At 50.6% G+C, this 12,022-nt stretch overlaps 2 protein-coding genes across 4 annotated transcripts in view; one reads left to right on the forward strand and one right to left on the reverse strand.

Moving 5' to 3' along the window:
* The window catches only part of LOC308278394 (CCA tRNA nucleotidyltransferase 1, mitochondrial-like), a gene marked incomplete at both ends in the record, with an annotated part of 995,237 nt that overhangs the window by 950,190 nt on the left and 33,025 nt on the right, over positions 1 to 12,022 (reverse strand).
* Positions 1 to 12,022, forward strand: part of SRGAP3 (SLIT-ROBO Rho GTPase activating protein 3) — a gene marked incomplete at both ends in the record, with an annotated part of 161,964 nt that overhangs the window by 129,327 nt on the left and 20,615 nt on the right. Inside the window, 3 exons of one of the 3 annotated variants that reach the window (XM_080718015.1) lie at positions 155 to 239; positions 1,644 to 1,671; positions 4,564 to 4,650. In XM_080718015.1, the coding sequence (XP_080574141.1) occupies positions 155 to 239; positions 1,644 to 1,671; positions 4,564 to 4,650 (200 nt within the window). Of the gene's footprint in view, positions 1 to 154; positions 240 to 1,643; positions 1,672 to 4,563; positions 4,651 to 7,482; positions 7,586 to 12,022 lie in introns of all 3 variants that reach the window. The other 2 variants (XM_080718016.1, XM_080718017.1) reach the window with 2 other exon arrangements.

Raw genomic sequence — 12,022 nt, forward strand, 5'->3', positions numbered from 1 at the left:
ATGACCTATAGTTTGTAAACCAAAAAAGTGCGGGCCGGGATGTAGCTCAATGGTAAAGCACTCTCCTTGGGAACGCGCCGCTCCAGGCTCCACCCCTGGTTCCAGAGGCCAGCTCCAGATCCTAGGATCCCCACTTCCTCTTGTGTCATTGCAGAAATTTAAGGAATATGTGAACGGCAGCAATCTCATCACCAAGCTCCAGGCCAAGCATGACTTACTCAAGCAGACACTGGGTGAAGGTGAGTCGGGGCCCCGCCGGGGCTGGCAGAACTCCGGCCCCATTGGTAAGCTCAGAGTTGACTTAGCCTTCAAACACATATTTCTCTAAGAACTGAGTTACTTGGACCTTCTTTTGAGGCGCGCGCGCGCGTGTGTGTGTGTGTGTGTGTTACTGGGGACTTAACCTAGGGGTGAGCTACACTTCCAGCCCTCTGAATTACTTACTAGCGACACCTCCAGCTTAATTAATTAATTAATTTATTTATTTATTTACTTATTTATTTATTTTTAAGTACTTTTATTGCATATTGCAGTTATGCATCATATGTGATAACTAACATATCTGCACAGCCAATCGTGGTGGCCCAAGCTTGTAATCACAGTACTGGGGAGGGGGAGACAGGAGGATCGCAGGTTCAGGGCCAGCCTCAGCTACTTAGTGAGGCCTTCAACAACTTCGTGAGACCCTGTTTCAAAATAAGGACTAAAAAATAGGGCTAGGGGTGTAGCTTGAAGGTAGAACGCCCCTGGGTCCAATCCCTAGTATTGCAAACAAAACAAAGCAGAAAATAATAATAATAATAATAGTAGTAGTAGTAATAATAATAATAATAATAATAATAATAAAAGTATTAAAAAATAGGGCTAAGGGTATGTAGCTTGGAGGTAGAATGCCTCTAAGATCAATCCCCAGTACCACAAAAAAAAAAAAAAGAAAAGAAAAGAAAAAGTTTCCAGGGATAATTCTTAAACTTTAGCTGGGTGGTGGCCTTTTATTGAGGTGTTGAAGACAGGTAAGAGTAGGTTTGGGACATAGAGTGCTTTGGGGATTATTTAACGTAGAAGGTTCAGAGAAGGCATTTGCTAGTGAATGGATAAGGAAACTGTGATCTATCCAAAGAGAGGAGGAAGGGGAGGAGGAGGAGGGAGGAGGAGGAGGGATAGTAGTAGTAGTAGTAGTAGTAGTAGTGGTGGTGGTGGTGGTGGTGGTAGTAATAATAATCCTGCCATGGTTGCACAATCTTGTAATCCCAGCATTTGCGAGGCTGAGATGGGAGGATCGCATTTCGAGACCAGCCTCAGCTACTTAGTGAGGCCCTTTGCAATTCAGTGAGACCCTGTTTCAAAATAAAGAATAATTAAAAAATAAATAGGGCTGAGGGTGTATCTTGGAGGTAGACTTCCCCTGGGTTCCATCCCCAGTACCGCAAAAAAAAAACAAAAACAAAAACAAAAAACAACCATTGTCATCATCCTAATGCTATCTGGCTAAACCCCCAAAACATAAGAAAAGTGAGAGTGATTGCAGATGAGCACCCAGGGTCGTTCTTTTGTTTCTGTCTTTTAGGGAAAGATTAATGTCCTCTGGTATAAAATAGATCAGTAAACCTCCATGTGTACCTTTATTTCCTCTTCTTTTCCAGGGGAGCGAGCGGAGTGCGGTACCACCAGGTGAGAGGCGGGAACTCCGGTGCCGCCTGAGGTCGGAGCGGGCTGGGGCTGGGGCTGGGGGCTCGGCGACTGCCCAGGGTGGGGAGCCGGGCTTTCTTCCCAGCTAGGGTGGCAGGGAGTGCTGGGAGAGGGCGCAGTCGCTCAGGGGCTGCCTGGCTGGCTCTGGCTGTAGGCGGCTGGCCGGCAGGAGCGCAGTCAGAGCTGCAGGGCTGCAGAGGGAGGGGCCCTGGTCCTCTGCGCTGCCCACCTGGTGGGGCGCTGTGATCTCCTCTGCCGCTGTTACACTCCCCAGCCGGGGTCCCTGGTGGGCTCTGGGCTGGTCCAGCGCGCCCGGCTGAACACGCATGCGCACATGCCCCTGGCTGGGGGTGGGGGGCGCACCCCCAGGGCCTCTCCTGCTTTCTGTCCAGCACTTCCCCATGCCCCTCGGCGCTTTTTTCTGAGCAGACCAGAGCCAGTGACACTTTCTGCCCAGCAGCCAAGAGCTGAGCGTAGATCCCCGAGCCCAGGACCCTGTCCAGGTGATCCCGCACGCCCATCCCTCCCTGAGCTCCGCCCAGAGCCGTCTGAGCGCCCAGAGGAGCGCTAAGGGGCCAAATCAGGACCTCTCCGCACCTCCCTTGCCGGCCCAGAATCCCCACGAATTCTTCCCAGTGGCCCAGAATCCTGGAAAGCTGTCCTACTTGGCAAGAAGCAAAGAAGATGGCCCCCCACCCCGCACTCCCCGCCCCCTAGCAGGGACGGTGAGCTAGCTTCCCGGGAGGGGAGGTCAGCCTGTGCAGCTGACCCTGGGGCCTGGGAATCTAGGAACATCAGGATGGCTCCAGGCCTTCCCTGCAAGGCCATCCCGCGTACAGCGATGCAGATGTGCAGGGTCACTTTCGAGGAACCTTCCAGAAACAAAGTTATTATTATTATTATTTTTTCTGGCAAGAGAGTGTTGTTATAGTCATAGGACACAGGAGCCAGATTTTTCACCAAAGTCTGCAAATAGTGACACAGATGGGGCTGAACGGAGCCAGCCCTCCGTCTCCCGTAGTTCCTAGGATTCCCGCAGGAGATTTCCCCACCAGCTGCAGGAGCAGAGGTTTAATGGACGCCTTGGCCCGCTCTCAGCCTCCTTCTTCAGGGAGAGTTGAGGGTTGTTTATTTGGCTCTTTTTTCTTTTTAAACTATTTTTGTGCTAGAGATTGAACTCAAGAGCATTCTACCTCTGAGCTGCATCTCTAGTCTTTTTTTTTCTCTTTTCTTTTGAAACAGGGTCTCAGTAAGTTGCCGAGGCTGGCCTCAAACCTGCGGTCCTTCTGTGGCAGTCGATTCCCAGAGTGCACCACCTTGCAATCGTATTTTTGTTTTGGTTTTGTTTAGTAAAGCTGGCTTCCATACTCTGACCTAGGGCTTGAGAAGTCTAAGTTAGGATTGCCAGGCCTCCCACTTATACACCGTTCACTCAAGTGCAGACAGACGCAGCTGGAAGCCAGGTCAAAGGCAGCTGTGTTCCAAACGCAGCCTCCCCTACCGCCACTGCCATTATTTAGCTTGTGGACGTTGTGGCCAACTTGGAAGTGGTTTTAAAGTTAATTGTAACTGTCCTGGGTGAAATGTCTGCATACGGGGAGTGGGGTCTCATCTGAGATGGGCACTTGAACAGATTCCCTGACCCAGGCTGCTTTGACCTGGAGACATGGGCCAGTCTTTGCACTGGGCCACATCATGTTATATTCTCTCAGAATTAGAATAACCATATTAGAATAATATGTAATAATAATAATAATTCTATGCTCAGAATAATATTCTAAGAATCTTATCTTTAGCTGCATGTGGGGGTGTACACAGGGAATCCCAGTACTTGGGAGGCTGAGATAAGAGGACAGGAGGATCAGAGGTTCCTGGCCGGCCTCAGCAATTTAGCGAGGCCCTCAGCAACTTAGCGGGACCCTGTCTCAAAAAAAAAAAAAAAAAAAAAAGCCAGGCATGGTGGTGCACATCTGTAATCCCAGTACCTGGGAGGGTGAGGCAGGAAGACTGCGGTTTTGAGACCAGCCTCAATGACTTAGCAAGACCCTGTTTCAAAAGAAAAAAATAAAAAGGGGCAGGGGGTGTAGCTCAGAGGTAGAATGCCCCTGGGTTCAATCCCCAGTATCAATTAAATAAATAAATAAATAAATAAATAAATAATAAAGTAGAAGTGTAGCTCAGAGGTAGAATACCCCTGGGTTCAATCCTCAGTACCAATAAATAGATAAATAATAAAAAAATTTTAAAGGGGGTAGGAGTGTAGCTCAGAGGTAGAATGCCCCTGGGTTCAATCCCCAGTACCAATAAAATAAAATAAAATAAAAATAAACAAGGACTGAGGGTGTATCTCGGAGGTAGAATACCTTGGGTTCACTCCCCAGTAACTAGGACATCAAGGGCAACAAAAAGAACCTTATCTGAATGGTCCAGTCCCACAGTTACAGCTCTGATTCGGGCTGGCCAGAGGTGGGTACGCACTTCCATACGTCTTGTAAACGGCAAAGTTAAAGGCAGACGTTGAGGTTGTCATCACTGTTAAGTTAGAGAAAGTCTGACTTTTCTAGCCCGCCCGGGTTGACACGTTCTGCCAATCTAGATTACTGGCGAACTCACTTGCCATCCTGTCCAAACCGTCAGAACTCAGTACCCACCCGTGGGCAGCCGCCCCGAGATCCTGACCCCCACCGACAGTCATTACTGCCACCGTCTGTTCCAGATACCGACAGCCATGTCTCCTCTTGGTTGGAAGGCAGAAAGGGGACACTGGTCTCTGGTTTCTCTTTCTTCCTCTCTGTGGCTTCCTCCATTCCTGGTGTCCCTGGCTTTCTCTTTCTCTTTCTCTCTTTCTTTCCGTTTCCCTCTGCAACTGAGCAGAAGAAGAGTTGGAAGGCTTAGGCTGCCCCACTTTCCTTGGCTGAGCTGTCCCCCGGCTCCCCATTTTGTGCCCCACCCAGCACTTCAGTAAGTCGGTACTGATTTGATATCGTCGCGCACGGTTGGGGTAGCTACGTTTCCTTGTCAGATTCCAGCCGTACACAGAGAGAAATCCGGGCATGATGCTTCCTAGATTGGGCAGAAAAAATGGGGGGTCGTACACTGTTTTCCTGCCGTCCCACTTTGTAAATTGAAAAAAAAAATCCTTAGGAATTGCAGGAAAAAAGCCCTTCACTCTAGAGATTTTGATCCTGGGTGTGAACAGCCTGCACCAAGAGTCTTTACTTCTGCAGGCCGGGGGCATTTAATAGAGAATTGGTCGTCACCCACCTCACATGGTTGACGTGAAGCCCTCTGCAAGGACAGAGGGAAAAAGAATGAGCCTGGTGTGCTGGCACATGCCTGTGATCCCAGTTCCTGGGAGGCTGAGATAGGAGGATCGCGGGTTCGCAGCCAGCCTCGGCAACTTAGCGAGGCCCTCAACAACTTAGTGAGACCTTTTTCCAAATTAAAAAAAAAAAAATAGGGCTGGGGGAATAGCTTGGAGGTAGAATGCCCCTGGGTTCAGTAGCAAAAAAATAAAAGCAGATCCACTGTATGAAATCCACCCCTACACACTACGTGTTCACATCCTCGAGAGAGAAGGACATTTGAAAAGAAAAAAAAAAAAAAAAGAAAGAAAAGAAATGACATGGACTTAGCTAACCAAATTGACCTTGATCCACGATGGGCTCGCAGTACCCCTGCCTGTGGTCTCTTCCCCACTTCGTGGTCTGTGCTGTTCTGTTTGTTGGTCTGTCCTTCGGGCGGCATGCTGTGTGGACCGTGTCTTTGCCCGTGCATGTTCTGAAGCGCAGCCTGTCCTCTGTGCTTAGGGAGACAGGAGGAGCAGACCGGGCCCGAGAGGCAGCGCCAGCCTTGTTTGTCTGCACCACCCATGAGGCCTCTGTCCATTCACAGAAGCCATTCAAAACTCGGGGGACCAGGTCTCTGCCTGTCTGAGTTCCCATTGGTGGTGGGAACCAAGCCACTTCAAATGAACTGCCAGTCGGTGCTACTTGCCGGTTACCCCAGTACTTGGGAGCCCGTTACCCCATACTTGGGAGCCTATTATCCCAGTACTTGGGAGCCTGTTTCCCCAGTACTTGGGAGCCCATTATGCCAATTCTTGGGAAGCAGAGACAGGAAGATTGCAGGTTCAAGGCCAGCCTCCACAATTTAGCAAGACACTCTTCCAAAATAAAAAATAAAATAGGGCCGGGGCGGGGGTGCGGCTCGAGGGTTCAATCCCCAGTACCACCAATTTAAAGAAAAAGCTGCCTCTCTTGGTTAAGGCCGTTCCTCCTGACCTCAAAGAGCTCTTTGGCCAGGAAACAGATGTAGGCCAGTTCTGGTGACAAAATGAGCAAGTAAGCCAACAGGCATGCGTGCACCTGGCGAGGAGTTGTGGAGACGGGTCTAGTGCTCGTGGCTGTGTAGTTGTTCCTGGTAAACCATGGCGCATCTTCCTCCCTGTGGTAGAGAACACAGCACAGGAACCGGAGATCCTAGAGTAAAGCAAGACACTTTCAACCTCTCCCCACGGCAAGGATGTAAGGGCCAGACGTGTCCCTGGCTGGAAATGACAGGTGCCCGGAACCCCTGTGACTGTGTCACAGGAAAAGCCCTCTACGTGGGGCCGAAGTGGTCTCAGGTTAGGGCCTGGCTCTACCAGTTCAGTGCCTCTGATTCTGCCTCTGGAAAATGGGGCCATAGGTGGCCCGATGTTAATTGCAGTAACAGATTTGCCGGTGCTTTCAGCAAAAGCCCACCTGGCTGGCTGTCGACTTTGTCGAACCCGCGGCCTGACCCACCCCTCCTGCCGGGCAGCAATTTCTTCATCTCTGAAATGAGAACAGTAATTACATGGCTCTCTGATGAATGAAGTAAAGAGGGTTCTTGTGCATGTAAAATGCCAAGAGGCTTCTGGGAGGCTGAGACAGGAGGATCGCAGGTTCGCGGCCAGCCTCAGCTCCTTAGTGAGGCCCTCTGCAACTCAGTGAGACCTGGTTTCAAAATAAAGAATAAAAACTAGGCCTAGGGGGTGGAGCTCAGAGGTAGAATGGCCCTGGGTTCCATCCCCAGTACTGCAAATAAATAAATAAAAAATTAAAAAAGCTGGGCATGGTGGCACATGCTTGTAATCCCAGCATTTGGGAGGCTGAGACAGAAGGATCGTGGTTTGCAGACAGCCTCAGCTACTACTTAGTGAGGCCCTTTGCAACTCAGTGAGATCCTGTTTCAAAATAAAGAATAAAAAATAGGGCTGGGGATGTAGCCCAAAAGTAGAATACCCCTGGATTCCATCTCTACTACTGCAAAAAAAAAAAAAAAAAGCCAAGAGGCACCAGGAAGACACATGCCCTGGTACACTGGGAGTTAAGGCTTGTGGGCAGATTGAAAACCAAATCCTGAAAATCAACCCACCCGATCATCTTTGAAAGTCTCTTGCTTTCTTGGGCTGCCGATCACATCTCTCTCTCCCCGATGCCCCCTTCCATCTGGTCAGCTTGGCAGGGTGATGGCCTCTGGTTAGAATTTTCAATGTGTTCATAGGTATATACTATTCCCCTCTACTCTAACTGAGAATGCTTTTGCGTTCTATGAGGGTTGGTCCTGCTTGGCATTGTGGGTAAAAGAAGATGTCCCCAGATACCCCGAGGCCTTCAGATGGAACTTGGGGAACCAATGTGTTGGGGGCCAGCGGTTTCCTGTTTACGTTGTGTTCTTCCTCCATTGGTGGGTTTGGAGAGCGCCGCTCCCCGTTGTATGTTTACATGTGTTGCTTTCTTGATTTCTTTTGTTCCATTCTTCCCTTAGGCCCCCCTGCCTTCCCCCTAAACCACAGAAAATGAGGAGACCTAGGCCTCCTTCAGTGTATAGCCATAAACTCTTTAACGGCAGTATGGAGGCGTTCATTAAGGTACTTCCTGGGGCGTCTCGGAGTCCGCGAATGTGCCCAATGTAATGGCAGCCTCTGTCCACCCCCTCCTGCATCTGACAGCCCTGTCCCCGACAGAACTTGCACTCTGGCCCCTGGCCAGGCCCCGCCACAGCCGGTGTTAGCTTCAGTGAGGCCTTCGATGCAGACTTGCTCGGCCAGTGGCCAGGTGTCCCAAGAGCCCCCAGTGATTCTCCACCATCGGGGAAGGGGCGGGGCTCGAAGAGTAAGCGTAGTGACCCAGGCGGCCGTGGTTTCTTGCTTCAGTGAGGAGTTGTAGCCCTGATGCTGAGGGGGGGGGAGCAAGGCCACCCTCACTAGCTGCCTCTACACCCATGTCTCCCAAGAGGAACCAGATACACAGAAAAACCGCTGCAAGCAAATTCGTGCTTTATTTATTTATTTATTTGTTTATTTTTTGGTACTGGGGATGGAACCCAGGGGCTTCCTACCTCCAGGCTATACCCCCAGAACCTTTTTTATATTTTATTTGGAAACAGCATCTCACTAAGCTGCTGAGAGCCTCACTAAGCTGCCGAGGCTGGCTTCGAACCTGTGCGATCCTCCTGTCTCAGCCTTCCAAGTACTGGGATTACAAGTATTCGCCACCACGCTCGGCTTTATTTAGCTGAGCAAATTATGATGGTGATGGAGTTGGAAGGAGAGGCAGATGTTGGACTCGAGGAAGGGAGAGACATTTATTATTATTATTATTATCATTATCATTATTATTATCATTATTATTATTGTTAAACTGGAGATTGAACCAAGGAGTGTTCTACATCTGAGCTACTCCCCCAGCCCTAATTTTTTTTTTTCAATACTGGGGATGGAACCCAGGGCCATTCTACCTCCGAGCTACACCCCCAGCTCAATTTTTAAATTTTTTATCTTGAGACAGAGTCTCACTGAGTTATGGAGGGCCTCACTAAGTAGCTGAGGCTGACCATGAACCTGTGATCTTCCTGTCTCGGCCTCCCTAATGCTGGGATTACAAGCATGCACCACCACACCCGGCTCTTATTTTTATTTTGAAACAGGGTCTTATTAAGTTGCTCTGGGCCTCATTAGGTTGTTGAAGCTGGCCTCAAACCTGTGATTCTCCTGTCTCAGCCTCCCAAGTACTGGGATTACGGGCATGTGCTGCTGCGCCCAGCTGAGATGCGTTCTGAAGGTTACTTAGGGGGGCAGTGGGCAAAATCTTTGTCAATTGTTTGAGAACTCATCACCATGCAGTGAAGACTTGCTGCAGAAAAGAATGCTGGTGTCAGTCGCGAGACAAGTAAAGGCTCTAGGGCATGGCTGATGACTGTGGAGTCACAGAGGCTGCCCCTGCACCAGCTCTCTGTCTTCTGTCCTTATCTGGGGGGCAGCTCAGGACTGGCCAGGCAAGGAGAGACTGGACATGGTGCTGACCTCAAGCACAGGCTAGGGCACTTCAGACCACCCTGGATCCCAGGACTCTCTCTACCCCATAGGCTGGGCTCTGGGGAAGAGAAAATAAGAAAGCAGAATTGAGTAGAACTCAGGTTGGGATTGCACAGGGGCAGGGAACAGTGGGGGCTGCTTTAGGATACCCGAGAAGCCTAGGCCTAGAGGATGGCCAAAGGGAGGGGGACCTTGGGGTACATCAGGTCTAGAAGGAACATATCGGGGTGACCCGGAAGGAGTAGCAACCATCCAGTGGGTCTTGGCAGGATGGAGCTTGTCACAGGCGCCCTTTCTTGTCTTCATCCTCTCTCTCCTCTCCGCCTTTGCCCTTATACGAGGCCTTGACAGCTGACAGAGGACCGGCCCATGGTGCCCTGACCTCCAGGAGCCCAGTGGAGCCCTGAGACTCCAGCACAGGAACCAGGCATACAAGGGAGGCCTGGTTGAGCACCTGGGGGTTATGTCTACAGTTCTCTGAGGGTTCAGAGCAGGAAGAGGGCTGACTGAGGCCACAGGAGTTTTCCCCAGGGTTTTTGAAGAAAGGGTCCTTAGAAGAGATTCAGTGAGCGGGCATGGTGGCACATGCTTGTAATCCCAGCACTTGGGAGGCTGAGACAGGAGGATTGTGGTTTGCAGTCAGCCTCAGCTACTTAGTGAAGCCCTTCATAACATAGTGAGACCTTATTTCAAAATTAAAAAAAAATTAAAAAATAGGGCCAGGGGTGTAGCTCAGAGGTAGAATGCCCCTGGGTTCCATCCCTACTGCCAAAAAAAAAAAAAAAAAAAAAAAAAAGTTCAGAAAGAACCAAGGCTTGGCCGGGTGTCATGGCGCACGCTTGTAATCCCCGCGCTTGGGAGGCGGAGACAGGAGGATCGCGCAGGTTTGAAGCCGGCCGCGCTGGCTTAAGAGACTCTATTTCCAAATAAAAATATAAAATAGGTCTAGGTCTGGGAGTGTAGCCCAGAGGTGGAAGGGCTTCCAGGAACCCCAGTAGCACCAAAAAAAAAAAAAAAAAAAAAAGGAAGAAAGAAAGAAAGAAAGGAAGGAAGGAAGGCAGGCAGGCAGGCAAGCCTTCCTGGCTCAGCTCTGGTCTCTGGGAGGAAGGGACAGAATAGGACACCGGGAAGAACCTCGGTGTGATTGACAGCACCTGAAAATGATGTTCTCTGTTCAGTTAAATATTCTCCTACCGGATCCTCCTGTTGGGCTCAGGTGCACAGGTGTCATCCCAGTGCTTGGGAGGCTGAGACGAGAGGATTGCAGGTTCAAGGCCATCCTCCACGACTTCGAACAACCCTCAGCAACTTAGCCAGGCTGTTTTCAAATTAAAAAGTAAGCTAGGCGCACGCTTGTCACCCCAGCATTTGGGAGGCTGAGACCGGAGGACGGGCACTCCTGGACAGTCTCAGCCACTTAGGCCCTCCACAACTTAGTGAGACCATGTTTCAGAAATAAAGAATACAACACAGGGCAAGGAGTGTAACTCGGGGTTGAAGGCCCCTGGGTTCCATCCTCAGACCTGCCAAAAATAAAAATAAAAAGTAAACTAAGGCTGGAGGTATGACTCAATGGTACTATGACTCTGGATTCTATGCCCCTCTCCCCCCCCCCCAAAACAGGTCTTACCTGTGCTGTGTAATCTGACTTTAAAGTAATCTGACTTTATTCCTGCACAGTGGCTCCCAGAGCTTACGTGCTACACAGGGGTCATCACTTTAAGAAGCCACCCGTATGTTCTAAATATAGCGCCTTTGTTACAGGTACACACCTGTAGTCCCAGTTTCCTGATAAGCCCAGGCTGAGACAGGGAGATTGCAGATTTGTGGCCAGCCTCAGCAACTTGGGGAGGGTTTGTTGCCAAATAAAAAAAATATAAAAATAGGACTGGGCTGTATGTAGTTTAGGGGTAGAATGGCCCTGCAGTCAATCCCCAACACACACACATACACACACACACACACACACACACACACACCCCGCTGGATATCTTGGTCTTTGGGATAAAAAGCTGCATTCAGAGGTTAGCTTTGTGACTCCACTGGGAATGCGGAATGGTAAAGGGGTCTGGCAGCAGTGTCTGTCGCCTGGCTTTGAGAAGAGCCGCCCAGCAGGACCGGCCTGGGCGCAGTGAGCGTTGGCCCCGTGAGGGAGGTGCTGGACGAAGAACACAGATTTAACTCGGAAAAATAAGGTGCATCTGTTAAACACTGCCCCATTTTCTTTATCCTTGATTTTCCTTCGCTCTCTTAGTTTTATTCTAAGAGTCCATTTTGAAGCGCAGGCCGTCTGCCTCTGGAGCTGTGGGAGAGTCCCTATCCTGCTTCTATAAAATAAAAATGATAATTACCGATTGACTTCTGATGAGGGCGTCACGAGGTGACATAGGTCCCGCTTCTAGGGCACTGGCCTACGTGTGACCCACACTATGCAAGCCTAGCCCGGTGCTATTAATGTTAGGATGCGGCTCCTGGACCCTGCTGGACCAGGTTCTGGGCTCCCCGCCATTTAGGAGCCATTTAGGATACGGGCAGATTTAGCCAGCAATGAAGGAGCAAGTTTGTCCAGCTGTTGAGATAGGCTGCAAGATGGCGCCCTTGGGGAGGTTTAATCTCCCAGGGCTTCAGCTCAGCCTCCTCCCACCCTAGAAGCCCGCCTGCACCCAGGGCACGGGAAACAGCGGACAGACGCGGGCGTCTCCAGTGGCTCCTAGTGACAGCGGAGGCTCAGGTTCCAGCCCCACGGCCTGTCCGGGAGCCACCTGCTCAACCCCGCCGCATCACGTGAAGCACGGGGTCGCCTCGGCCGAATCCCAGGGATGGGGCCAGAGCAGGCGTCGCCCTCCTTTCTCAGAGTGTCGGGTGGGCCAGATGGCTGGAATACACAGAGCCCTTGCACTTAGGCAGGGACAGAAAGAGGCCTCTGCCTCCCTGGCTTCTGGCGGAGGCAGCTGGTGGGAGGCTGGGTGCTCGCAGACTCCCGGGAGAGGC

The sequence above is a fragment of the Muscardinus avellanarius genome (genome assembly GCF_963383645.1).
Source record: "Muscardinus avellanarius genome assembly, chromosome: 22".
Lineage (NCBI taxonomy): Eukaryota > Metazoa > Chordata > Mammalia > Rodentia > Gliridae > Muscardinus > Muscardinus avellanarius.